The sequence below is a fragment of the Hemitrygon akajei genome, chromosome 17 (genome assembly GCF_048418815.1).
Source record: "Hemitrygon akajei chromosome 17, sHemAka1.3, whole genome shotgun sequence".
NCBI lineage: Eukaryota > Metazoa > Chordata > Chondrichthyes > Myliobatiformes > Dasyatidae > Hemitrygon > Hemitrygon akajei.
Window position 1 is genome coordinate 59,322,519 of NC_133140.1, and position 13,919 is coordinate 59,336,437.

The 13,919-nt window shown below is 41.4% G+C and overlaps 1 protein-coding gene across 1 annotated transcript; it reads right to left on the reverse strand.

Annotated features, from left to right (window-relative positions):
* Positions 1 to 1,486: 1,486 nt before the first annotated feature.
* On the reverse strand, positions 1,487 to 6,986 carry snai3 (snail family zinc finger 3). The gene is made up of 3 exons (XM_073070633.1): positions 6,773 to 6,986; positions 5,086 to 5,718; positions 1,487 to 3,048 (listed from the first exon to the last, which is right to left on the reverse strand). Exons 1-3 carry the CDS (start codon positions 6,846 to 6,848, stop codon positions 2,867 to 2,869), a joined length of 891 nt encoding a protein of 296 aa, XP_072926734.1. The 5' UTR covers positions 6,849 to 6,986; the 3' UTR covers positions 1,487 to 2,866.
* Positions 6,987 to 13,919: the final 6,933 nt, after the last annotated feature.

Below are 13,919 nucleotides of genomic sequence, written 5' to 3' on the forward strand. Positions count from 1 at the left end.
CTGTAAGGAATTTGTACGTTCTCCTTATGACCGTGTAGGTTTCCTCCACGTTTCCTCTCACAGTCCAAAGACGTACCGATGGGTCATTGTAAATTGTCCCATGAATAGGCTAGGATTAAATCGGGGGGTTGCTGGGTGGCGTGGCTCAAAGGGCCGAAAGAGACTATTCTGTGCCATGTCGCAATAAAAATAAATAACTAAATAAGCAGGATGCAGACTTGTAACCTTTACCACCACAGCAGCTAGCGCAATGCTATAACAGCTCAGGACATTGAAGTTGAGAGCTCAATCGCAGCTTCCTCTGTGAGAAGTCTCTATTCTCCCCTTAGAATGCATGGATTTTTTTCCAGTTTCCTCCCACAGTCAAAAAGATGTACAAATAGATTAATTGGTCATTGTAAATTCTGATTAGGTTAGAGTTAAATTGGGGTTGTTGCAGGTTGCTGGGTGGCACAGGTCAAAGGGCTATGTCTCTAAATTAAAAATAAATAAACCAATAAGTTAAAAGGAGGACAAGGGCGAGAGATATGTGGGAACACTAGCTTCTGCAGGTTCCTCTCCAAGTTACACATCATCCTGACTTGGAAATCCATTGCTGTTCTGCATAGCCACTTGTCTAACTTGTGGAAGTCATACCCGGCAGTATTGTGGGAGAACAATCAGAACTGCAACAGTTGAAGCAGTGCTAACTAACTTCTCAAGAGCAAATAAGAATGAGATATAAATGCTGACCTTGCCAGTAAAATCCCCCCCAAAAAAAGTGCAGTCCTAGTGTAATTATATTTCCCCTGGGGTGAACACAAGGTTAAGGATGCTAGCCAGTGAAAATATTAAATAGATCAGGCTAAGAGGACAAGAAGCCTGACTCACAGCAGCAACGTTCAGCCTTGAAGAGTTCACATAGTTTACAGTTAGAAGGAACTTACTGCATCTGTATGTGAGGCAGGGTAGGGGTGAGGAGCTGGTGGAGATGGAGGCATAGCACCCAATTCATTACGGAAGCTACTTCTGTGTTAAGCACATCTTCCTACCCCACCGCTGCACACACAAGCACAATGTCTAGTCATAATTAAGGTCTGGGCATTTCTTGGATGAATGATTTCCAACATCACATTAGACCCAAGGTCAGAGGTATGGGAAACTGACGGAGTAAAGAGTTCTACCTCTTCCCTTGTCTATTGTGTCATACAAGGCAGGTAAGAACCCAATACAAAGAGTGATACAGTCTATCTAATGCAGGAGTTCCCAACCTGGGGTCCACAATCCATTCTGTTAATGGTAGGAGTCCATGACAGTAAAATGTTGGGAACCTCTGACCTTTGGGCTGTTCCACCTAAACAGATGTGCTCATTTGATGTCTGTATTCACGGGGTTTTGATACATCTTTCACTTGTGTTGAAGATTCTTTAAGAATGCAGCTGTTTAACCAGATATTTTATTCAATTGTGATTACGTTCACATTCCAAAGTTATCACATAGTAAAAAATAAACACATTATATGACATTTGCACTCCAAAATTACAGCACTAGTCTAGTGATATTTATATTCTGGACAGAATTCGCACTTTCCCATTCATCTTTCAGATCCAACTAATTTTATTTTTTAAATCTACGGTCATACCTTTTAAAGCACCAAACTGGCTTCCCAGTTGCTACCTTAGAAATTGTGGTAATAGTTGAATTACCTTAAATTTGTTGAAGTATGACAAGTAGGATTTTAGATATCCAGCATGAAGCAGCTCTAGAAAGAACTAAGGAGGCCTTCTAATTCTGGAGACACAAGAGACTGCTAACGCTGCATGCTGGAGTAACATAAAATCTACTGGAGGAATCCAAGGGGTGAAGCAACATTGAAATGTTGACAATTCCTTTTCTCCCTCAGACGCTGTATGGTAATGGCGTTTATTTGAGATTTGGATTCCTCTCTCCAAAGCATTCTGGGCAGTCTTGCCACAGACATAGAGTTAAGTGATCCAGAAGTTACTCTTTTCTTTTAGATAATTACAGACAGAAGCTTATCCATAATACTAAATCCTTTCCTGGTGTTTTTAAAAATAATGTTCTAACCAAATCCCTGTATGTAGATCTTAGTAACTAACGAATGAAACAAGCCACAGATAACCTCATGGATGGGGCAGCAGATGCAAAAAGTATTTATGTATTTCACTAATATCCTTGGGAAATTTAGATACAAACAAATTATCAGTTACTGTCAGCATATCAAAAGTTAAATTTTTTAAGTTCATACAAGTTAACAAACAATTCTATTAATCAAGTGTAAGGTTTCAAAATTTCATTCTGAATAGACAGTACAGTACCAGATTATTTTTAATACAGGCAGGTTATTTCCAGTGTGAATAGCTCACTCTTATAACTTGTAAATAGATTTTAACTTCTTTGAGACTCTCATGAAAAGCAAGCCTCTCTGCTCCCAATGGAAACATTGCCCATTCTCCTGCCCATGCATACATTTCCTATAATTAAGATTCTAGAGGATGATGTTACAACTGAAGATCTGACCAGTCCTCAGTTTTGCAAAACTCTACAATTCCCTTTAGAGTGGGATACTAACATTACAACATTCATACAATTCAGTACACTTATTTGCTCTTACTGATACATTGATTGTGTTAGTGTTTAATAAAGCTGTTCTATCTCAATAAAACAGAGTCAACATTTATACTTCTGCAGCCAATGTCATCTGCCAATCTCCATTCAAGTTAAATTATTTTGCGAATTAATGAGCTAAAAAATGCAGCAGTTCATTTCATTTTCAACCAAATAATACTATAACAAAGGTCCTCAGCAGTCTGCATAACTACAACTCCAGCTTATTACAACATCTGCAAATATTACAATATCTGCATCAAGATAAGGGGCAGCAGCCAGCCTCCTCATGTTTGGAAAGAAGAGACATTCTAGAGAAGGTCTTTGAGCAGCTCTTGCAGTGATATCTTTTCACATCAGAGTGCGTCTGCAGATGTGCTCGGAGGTTTGAGCGGTCTGCAAAAGCCCTGCTGCAGTGAGGACAGGCAAAAGGTTTCTCTCCTGCAAAGAGAGAGAGAATAAAGATCAGATCCGAATGTCCCACTATCACCCATAAGCAAGAAAACTATGATTTTTAAAAAGACTGTAGAGTTATAGACACCAAGAAGCTTAACTACCGATTTGCTTTTGGCTCCTTTCAGAAGTGACCAAAAAACAATTTGCATCCCAACCCACAGCGAACCATTGGTACACGCCGATGGTTTGATTACCCACCCGATTTTACAAATACTTGTCAACACGTGAATTACAATGGTTAAAGGGTCAGCACTACATGGTGGGCCGAAGGGCTGTACTGTGCAGTACTGTTCTAAAACCTGTAAAATATTTTGCAGCTACACCATTTCATTATATAGTGTTTGCTATATAGTCTACTTTCTAAAACTACTTGCTTTTAAGTGATAACTAGGTGTGAATCCCTATTTCATATAGATGGTTATTTAATTTCAAGCTGGCCAGAAAAAAATGTCACTACTTAACTGTTATGTTTAGAATTAGTGCAGCGGGCCTATTTCACACTGTATTGCAACAAAAAAATATTATGACTACTCAGACATCAACAATATTAGGACTCCAACTTTACAATTTAGTCAGATGCCTGTAGCAAATACATTATTACAGCAAATACATTGCATGTCTGTTGGACTGCATTTTAAAATTTCATACAAGAAACCATGCTGTTCTGCTAGCAAGCATTATTTTGGGCATGGTAACAGAATACCAATTTGTAGTTTAATAAAGGTCATTTAAGAAAGGCTAAAACAGGAGATCCCAACATTTTTTATGCTATGGAGTCTTACCATTAACCAAGGGGTCTGTGGACTCCAGGTTGGGTATTCCTGGTCGAAAACAGAAGAAATGGGTGGCAGGTTGGAGATACATCTCCACCAAAGGAGGTACAAGGCTCTAGCCTAAGGGTCACCCTTGGGCAATGTGTAGCACCCACTTAGCCCCCTGATCAGGGTCATGTGAAGTCATGGGTGCATATCACAAGTCCTGGTTATGTGACCACTGATGCCAGGTAGACAATGTCTGAAGAGTATTGATAACAGCAGGGGTCACCCATCTTGTAAAAGCTCTGCCAAGAAGGTGGCAGTGGTAAACCACTTCTGTAGAAAAAGACTTGTAGACTACTGTAATGATGATGAAAACAAAAGAAAAACTCAGATTAAGGTAGTTTGTGTTTTCTCAGAGTTCAAGAATGAAATGCATCATGTTAGGTTGGATAGAAAGCCATTAGGTCAAAGCCATAGAGCATGCCAACTTTCAACAAATTGCTGTCGCAGCTCTGCGTTACATAATTTAAATGAAGTGTTTGCTCTCTACCCTACACAGCGATTCATGGCTGGACCATCATAACCATCGATTAATATAGTAGGAGAAAATAACCATAACATGTTGTTTCAAAGACATTTCATTTCCACTAGGGTAATATTTGAAAGCATTAAGTTACAGTGAAGTATTTCTGGGTCATTCTCAGGAAAGGAATTATAATGAATTTTTGTGATACAGGGAATGCATTGATTAATTTTAAGCCAGCAAAACAAAAGAAGAACTCAAATTAAGAAAATTCTAGATGTGCTGAAAGGGTTGTTTTTGTGCTGTACTTTTTCTAAAAAAAAATGTGGTTCAATTTTGCTTTCTATTAAGGGTTAAACCTGCAATCTGTCCATTTTTGTGCAATTTGAAACCCTGTTCATTTTACGAAACTTTTAATCCATTAGATTCAGCAGTCTTTATCTTTCCCACTATCCACCATTGGTATTAACCCTTTGCCAAGGTGGTCTTATTTGATATATGATCCTTACAGTGGGTGCTGTAGGCAATTTTGCTATTTAGGTATAGGTGGTGGTGGGTGGGGGGGATTAAGAAGTCGCTATGGTGGTAAAAAAAAAATGACATCATAGCTGAGCTCAGTTCTATTCTCATCTTCATTCACATTTATGAACTTTCCAGCAGGTCATTGAATAATAAGCAGTGGGAACTTGGTGGGTTTTTTTTCACCCTTTACTGGGACCCTAGTGTTTTATTTGTACTCACCAGTATGTGTTCTGATGTGCCCCTGTAAGAGCCACGGTCTAGAGAATGCTTTGCCACAGATTTTGCAGACACAAGGCAGAGTGTGAGTCCTTATGTGCATCTTCAATGCACCCAGACTGACATATTCCTTATCACAATACTTGCAATTAAAGTATTTTGTAGTCTGTGATTCACAATGAAGCTGTCTGTGTTTAGAGAGACCAGATAAAGTATTGTAAGCCTTGTGACAATGGAAACACTCAAACTTCTCCAGGACTGCTTCAGCAGCACTTTCAACCTCAAAGATTTTTTCCTCCGGTTCATCATCTCCTTTAAATGTGCCATTGTTTCTCTCTCTCCTCTTGGTTCTTTTGGAAAGGGACAGGCTAAGGTCATTCACTGTATTCCTTAGTGGGGTGTTGCTGCCTCTGACAGCGACGCATTCCTTAACACTGATCTCTAGGCTTGGTTGGCTACTGAAGGGCATTTCTGTTCCAATCTCAGCATCCAGGGGCGGGGGCAGACACATTCGGGGACTGATAGGAGCCCTGTCCCACAGTCTTGGCGGGTCACAAACGATGGGAGTGAGCACTTCAGGCTGTGGCACCAGTGGAAATCTCAAACCCTCATATAAATATGGTGAAATAACTGTGGCTGAAAAGAAAGCAAAATCTCAAATCATGCAAGTTAATAGAAATACTAATCGGTGGAGCATGTAAATGATTGCCTTATCCATAATATTTAAATAAGTTTACATTTCAGAAAATCCATAGAACCTATCAAGTATCAACAAGGAAGTATTTCAAACAAATGATAATAAAAGTAATCTTTAAAAGATAAAATTAGAGCATATATTAACAAAGATGTGCATTTCATTATATTAAGGGGAAGTTCTACTTTTCAAGATCGCATCAAATGGTGCATGGCTGATCCCGAATATCTTTTCAAAAGGAATAAGTCGGTCCGTTATTTTCTTGCATAATATGCATATGCAGCTAACTGCCTTTGTCATTCATACTTCCACCACCACCCCTTCCACTTGCAATTAAGCTACTTCAATGCAAAAAAGACACGTCTTCCCTTTTGTGTGCTGAAACCCTAGGCAATTAGCAAAATTTCTACAGGAAACGATTCACTTAAAATAGTTCACTGTAAGAGATCAATGGATCTCCACAAGTCAAAGGGGAAATCTGATGTGGAACATGAAACAAACATCTAAAAATAAACTACATAAGAAACTACTAAAGAGGGAAGTTTACTTTTTAACTGTTTTTTTAAAGTGAGGGCGGAAACAGAATACTTAAAGACACAGCCGAAACATGCCTGTTGCTTGTTTAAGACAAATACAAGCCTGAGCTGGAGGGCGAGCCTGTGAATAAGAATGAGAACCCTCATGTAAGGCTATGCACCTGCTGGGTCTCTCTTTATCTTAGCAGCCGCGCTCTACAAACTCTATTAGCTGGATAATTCTACATAGCAGAGTTTTTCTTCAATTTGGACGAAGAAAGCGCGCAGACCACTCATTCATGGTCTCGCCTCGATACATAAATATCAGACAAAGTAAACTAAGACATTATTTTTCAACAGGAGCAAACAAGTAGATGCTAAACGTCATGCTCTAAACTAAATTCATAAAGACACGGAAAACAAGTTTATTTTCACAGCTATGTAGAACAGTTTTAAACAATAAACCGAGTTTTACTTTTACCATTCTGGATCTCCAGTTGACTGTAGTTAGGTTTCTTGGTGCTACAGTGTTTCTTGATCAGGAAAGAACGGGGCATGACTGTTTATTTCCCTCCTCCCACTGAGAGCATTAAATATGCGCTCAAAACCGAAATCCCACTAGCTGAGATCTCAAAACGGGATAAATAAAAATGACAGGGTTAACCAGTGAAGAACAAGTGCAGTAAGTCCGCCCCTCAAATTCTTCACTTGTGGAAACTATCTGAACGTCAGGTGCAAGAGGTCAATCCTTATTAACATAGACCTCCCGTTGAGCCAATTAGAGCAAAGGCTCTTCAAGCGGGAGGAGCTAATAGTTGTCAATCATCCTTCCAACAGAACAGGTGGATTTCAGAACTGGAAGCTCGGAAATGGAAATAGGACCGTGTCTTAACGGACTGGAACAAGTGAAGCACTTCACATTTACACATGCATTACAGATGTAAAATGTTCAGTATTTAATAATTCGTTTAAAATTGTTAATTACTGGAATCAAATACACTCAGTGGCCACTTTATTAAGTACACCTGTATACGGGCACGTTAATACACATATCTAATTGGCCAATCATGTGACAGCAACTGAATGCGTAAAAGCATGCCGGCATTTTCAGAGCAAACATCAGAATGGGGAAGAAATGTGGTCTGAGTGATGATTGTTGCTGCCAGATGGGAAAGTCTGAGTATCTTAGAAACTCCCGACCTCCTGGGATTTTCCCGCACAACAGTCTCCAGAGTTTACACAGAATGGTGAGGAAAATAAAATTAAAACACTCTATGAGCGGCAGTTCTGTGGGTGAAAACGCCTCGTTAATGAGAGGTTAAAGGAGAATGGCTTCATCAGAATAGTTCAAGCTGATGATGTTCAAAGTTCAAAATAAATTTATTACATATAGGTCACAATATATTACCCCGAGATTCATCTCTGGGATAGGAAGACGACAGTAACTCAAATAACCAGCGTTACAAGTGGTGTACAGAAGAGCAACTCTGAACGCACAACACACCGAAACGCGGAGTGGACGGGCTCCAGCGGCAGAAGACCACGAACATACACTCAGCGGTCACTTTATTAGACACAGGAGATACCTAATAGATTGGCCACTGAGAGTATATTTTCAATGAAGTGGAAGATTATTAAATCCATCATTTTGTAGGTACAGCATTGGTATTAATTATAATGAAAGTTGATGGCAGCTCCAGCTGTAAAATGCTGTAAAAAGTATTTGTTTTGCTACTGTGCTTAACAATGCGGCAGAGCTCTTGGCGTGAAACTTCCAATTCCTATGTTCCCGAATAAACTATTACTAATGGAAAAATCACTGGACATGTAAAGTTAACTCTCGGAAATTGGATTGGTAACTCTCACAAATATCAGTTTCTTTACTGTGCTTCCGTTTATTTGCTCACAAGCTACAAGGCAGTTTCTAGATTTTATATCCTACTAAATGACATTATACTTCGTATAGACCCAATGCCATAAGAATAACAATTCATCTTTCTTGATAGGCAGAGTAGCAGAATTGTCCTTGTCCATAAATAAACTCCACGTCAAGCTTACTTTTGCAATTCATATTTAAATAGAAAATAACTTTAAAACACTTGGGAAATTCAACAGAGCTGGAAGTGATTTCCCAGGATAACCATGCAGAAGTCAAAACAAAAGTTTGGCATATCCAAGCAAAATGACAGCTATCATGTTACTTATGGAGGGCTCAATTTTAGGGCAACTCTCTCTGGATTATTTTATTTCTTTCGGCTGTAACATCTGGCAATGAAAAGGAGGTGGGTTTGTTTAATATAAATTTGCGATACACAGTAATCCCTTCCCCCATTTAATTAGGTAGATTTGGAAAGAAGACATTGAGTCCCAGAGTGCTGGCGAACATCAGTCCCTTGGTAATAACTCAAACAAGTGGTCATTTGGCAGCTTGTTCTCATAAAACATCGTGACGTGCAAATTAGCTGTTGATTCTGCCTTATAAACAGTGAGGTACTGGAAATGAATTGTAGAGATTAAAAAGCCTACATAAATGCACAGGCCATCGCCACGTGACTAACGCTATGTTTTTACGGACCTCTTGAAGTCGAAAGTACACAAATATCATTCCACATGGTAATCACATCTTCACAGTAACTGTAAAAGGGCAATCACGTTCTGCCTTTCATAGGAATGAACATCGGACTTCTGAATTTTATAATATCATGGGAGCTCGTTCGTATTGACAGGTGTCCATAAATCAGGTGTTCATGACCTTGTGTTCTTATTTGAAAGATGAACTATGTACCATTGCAGTATTAAAATGCTAAAGAGCGTCTAACATTGTGCATTGATGTTTCAGTAGTTATGTCGTAATTATGAGGAAAGATCCAAATCAATAATTCTAGCATCTTTCGACAATGTATTAGATAGCATATTATATCCCAAGTCTTTGATTTGCATCCAACTTCATTTAATTTTTGAATGCCAAACTTTCTAAACATTAAAAAAAACCTTTTGAAATATTTCAAAGGGGTAACAAACATATTACAGAGAGGCTATCAATGTTTGCATTTTATTTGAATATTTTAGTTTAAGTACCAAGTTCAGGGAACTGCATTCTTATCTTCTGATCAGGTATTTTATAACTCTCGTGATTTAATATTGGTAACACACACAAAATGCTGGTGGAACGCAGCAGGCCAGGCAGCATCTATAGGGAGAAGGGCCGAGACCCTTCGTCAGGACTCTGTTTCCTCGTGTTTGCCATTTAATATTGGTGTTGGTTTACTGTTGTCCATTACAATATTGCAAAGTCCCTCATGGGAGGCTAATCCAGAAGATTGCCCTACATGGGATACACAGCGAATTGGCTGTTTGGATTCAGAACTGGCTTGCACATAGAAAAAAGAGGGTAGTGTTTGAAGGGACTTATTCGTGCTGGAAGTCTATAATTAATCCACAGGGACCTGTGCTGGGACCTCTGCAGTTTGTGATGTATATAAAAGACCTGGATGAAAATGTAGGTGGGTGGGTTAGTAAGCTTGAAGAAGATACCAAGATTGGTCGAGTTGTGGATAGTGTAGAAGACTGGCAGGGAATACAGCACAATAGAGATCAGTTGCAGATATGGGCAGAGAAGTGGCGGATGGAGTTTAACCCAGATAAATGTGGGGTGTTGCACCTTGGTAGGGCAAATGCAGGGAGACAGTACACTGTTAAGGGCAAGACCCTGAATAGTGTTGCTGAGGAGAGAGATCTTGGGGTCCATGTTCATAGCTCCATCAAAGTAGCAACACGGGTCGATGGGGTGGTTAAGACGGCTTATGGAAGGCTTGGTTTTATTAGTCGAGGCATTGAGTTCAAAAGGCAACTTTATAAAACTCTGGTTTGGCCACATCTGGAGTATTGCATACAGTTCTGGTCGCCCCACTATAGGAAGTATGTAGAGGCTTTGGAGAGGGTGCAGAAGATGTTTCCCAGGATACTGCCTGGTTTAGGGGGCAGGTGCTATCATGAGAGGCTGGAAAACTTCGGTTGTTTTCTTTGGAGTGGCGGAGGCTGGGGGGAGATCTAATAAAGCTTTATAAGATTATGAGAGGCATAGATAGAGTGGACAGGAAGTATATTTTTCCCAGGATAGAAATATCCAATACCAGAGGCCATGCGTTTAAATCTGAGTGGATGAGTGTGTGCTTACGAAATCATTCCCAAACCAAAAGCCGTGCATGAACCACGAGATTCGACGTCTGCTGAGGGTTAGACCTGTGACATTCACAGCAAGTCTAGCGACCCAGGTCTGTACACGAAAATCAAGTATATCTTGCGGAGGGTTATTTCAAGAGCGAAGAAACAATTCCGAGAGAGGCTGGAGACGACATCGATGCACGTCAACTCTGGCAGGGTTTGCAGTACGTTACTTCCTACAAAGTGAAACCCAACACTGGGTTTCCCAGGGCTCAAATGGCTAGCACGAGGGGGCACAGTGTAAGCTGCTTGAAAGTAGGTACAGAGGAGATGTCAGGGTAAGGTTTTTACGCGGAGTGGTGAGTGGTGAGTGCCGGCGACAGTGGTGGAGGCGGATACGATAGGGTCTTTTAAGAGACTCCTGGATAGGTACATGGAGTTTAGAAAAATAGAGGGCTGTGGGTAACCCTAGGTAATTTCTAAGGTAAGGACACTTTCGGCACAGCTTTGTGGGCCGAAGGACCTGCATTGTGCTGTAGATTTTTAATGTTTCTAACATCATGAATGGCAGTGATGCTTCTCTAGCAGACGAGCTCAACGCCTTTCATTCTCACTTTGAAGGGTGGGGTGGAATTTAACTACAGCTGTGAGGATCCCTGCTGTACCCAGTGACCCTTGATCTTTGTCTCGGAGGCTGGCGTCAGGCGGTCTTTCGGGAGGGGAAACCTTAGCAAAGTATCAGGCCCCGATGAAGTACTTGGAAAGGCTCTGAAAACTTGTGCCAACCAACTGGCGGGTGTATTCAAAAACATTTTCAACCTCTCACTGCTAAGGTCAGAAGTTCCCACCTGCTTCAAAACGGCAACAATTATACCAGTGCCTAAGAAGAGCAGGGTGAGCTGCCTCAGTGACTATCTGCCAGTTGGACTCACATCTACGGTGATGAAATGCTTTGAGAGACTGGTCATGGCTAAAATCAACTCCTGCCTCAGCAAAGACCTGGACCCACTGCAATCTGCCTACCGCCACAGTAGGTCTACACAGCAGACGTAATCTCAATGGCTCTTTACGACCTTAGATGCTGTATAATAAAAACACCTACGTCAGGGTGCTGTTTATTGACTGAACCAGCATTCCTCTAGTCCAAATCGAAAAGCTACAGAACCTGGGTCCCTGTACCCCCCTCTGCAATCGGATCCTCGACTTCCTGCGCGGATCGGTAATCACATCTCTTCCTCGCTGACGATCAACGCTGGCGCCCCTCCCAGGGGTGTGTGCTTAGCCCACTCCTTTACTCTCTATACCAGTGGTTCCCAACGTGGGGCGTACGCCCCACAAGGGGGTAATTTGATTTTTAAGGGGGGCAATTCGAGAATGAGTTATTAACAGTGAATTTTTTCTAATAAGTCTGTGTGAGTATGAGTGTGTGTGCGAGTTAATACATATGTGTATATACAGTATGCATACATAAATACTTGTGTGTATGTACATGTGTAATTGCGTATGTACTGTATATATAGTGTATCACCATCATTACAACCATCAAATGGCTTTCATAATTAAATTAATGAATTGACTGATGTAGGAAGGAACGAATGAACAAATCCAAACGCGTAAGAAACTCGTACGAGGTCGCGCCAATGCTGCTTTTCGCAGTAGCTTTCGGTTCTTGGTGGTGTGAAGGTGTGTACATTGCGTCACCTCTTTTAAACGGTGTATCTGTCTTTGTATGCTGTAGAAACGAATCGGCATTGTTTTATTTATTTATTATTATTATTTTTATATCACTTAATGTTCTTTTTTTACAATTTCTTAGTAATTTCTTCCTCAGAACTTTAACAGTCCTTTGGTTCTTTTATTTTTCTCTTTCATGAATGCCATGTTCTTTGGAAGCTTGTTTAAACCAAGTTAATGGTCTTTTAGGCTTCCTCCAGGTGAATAGGAGTTCACTTTTTGAATAATAAGAATTATATATCACCACAGGGGGCATCAGGATTTTAGAGGTGATTAGGTGGGGCATGGCCAAAAAAAGGTTGGGAACCACTGGTCTATACCCATTACGGTGTGGCTGGGCACGGCTCAACTGCCGTCTGAAAAGTTGCTGATGATACAACCATTGTTGGCAGAATCTCAGATGGAGACAGAGGAGCCACAGGAGCAGTCAGCGGGGTGGGTGGGGGCTGTCCAGACAGGTATATGTAGTTCATCACAGAGACGAGAGGAGCATACAGGAGCATTCAGCGGGGAGGGGGGGGGGGAGGGGATGTCCAGACAGGTATATGTAGTTCATCACAGAGACGAGAGGAGCCACAGGAGCAGTCAGCGGGGTGGGTGGGGGCTGTCCAGACAGGTATATGTAGTTTATGTAGTTCATCACAGAGACGAGAGGAGCATACAGGAGCAGTCAGCGGGGTGGGTGGGGGCTGTCCAGAAAGGTATATGTAGTTCATCACAGAGACGAGAGGAACCACAGGAGCAGTCAGCGGGGTGGGTGGGGGCTGTCCAGACAGGTATATGTAGTTCATCACAGAGACGAGAGGAGCCCAGGAGCGAGATAGAGCAGCTAGTGGAGTGGTGCCGCCGCAACAACCTTTCACTCAACGTCAGTAAGACCAAAGAGCGGATTGTAGACTATAGAAATAGTAAGACGATGAAACACGAAGCAATCGTTATAGAGGGATCAGAACTGGAGAGAGTGAGCGAATCCAAGTTCCCGGGCGTCAGTCTCTCTGAGGATCTAACCTGGTCCCAACATATCGATGCAGCTATAAATGCAAGACAGCGGCCATATTTCATTGGGAGATTTGGTTTATCGCCTAAGATACTCGAAACTTCTCCTGATGTACTATCGAGAACATTCTGGCAAGCTGCATGGGCGGGGTGGGTGCGAACTACTGCACAGGACCGTGAGAAGCTACAGAAAGTTGTAAAATTAGTCACCTCTTACATGGGTTCTAGCCTCCTTCAAGGAGCGGAGCCTCAGAAAGGCGACGTCACCATCCCGGGCATGCCCTTGATGCACCATCAATAACTCACTCTGAGACGTAGGAAACGAGGTATCGGCTTTTATTGACTGGAAGAATGAACAACACAACATCCTGGAGAATGTGGCCGGTCATCAGGCCTCAGTCGCCTTTATACAGGGTTCTGTGGGAGGAGCCACAGGAGCAGTCCAGACAGGTATATGTAGTTCACCACAGCCCTCTTCTCATAGTTACCGTCGGGTCAGAGGCAAAGAAGCCTGAAGGCCCACACTCGGTGATTCAGGAGCAGCTTCTTCCCCTCTGCCATCCGATTCCTCAATGGACATTGAACCCTTGAACACGACCCCACTGTTTCTGGTTGTGCACTGTTTTAACTGTTTAATAGGTACACACACATATTTACTATTATTTATTCATTTTATATTATGTATTGCATTGAACTGTTGCCGCTAAGTTAACAAATTTCATGACACATGCCAG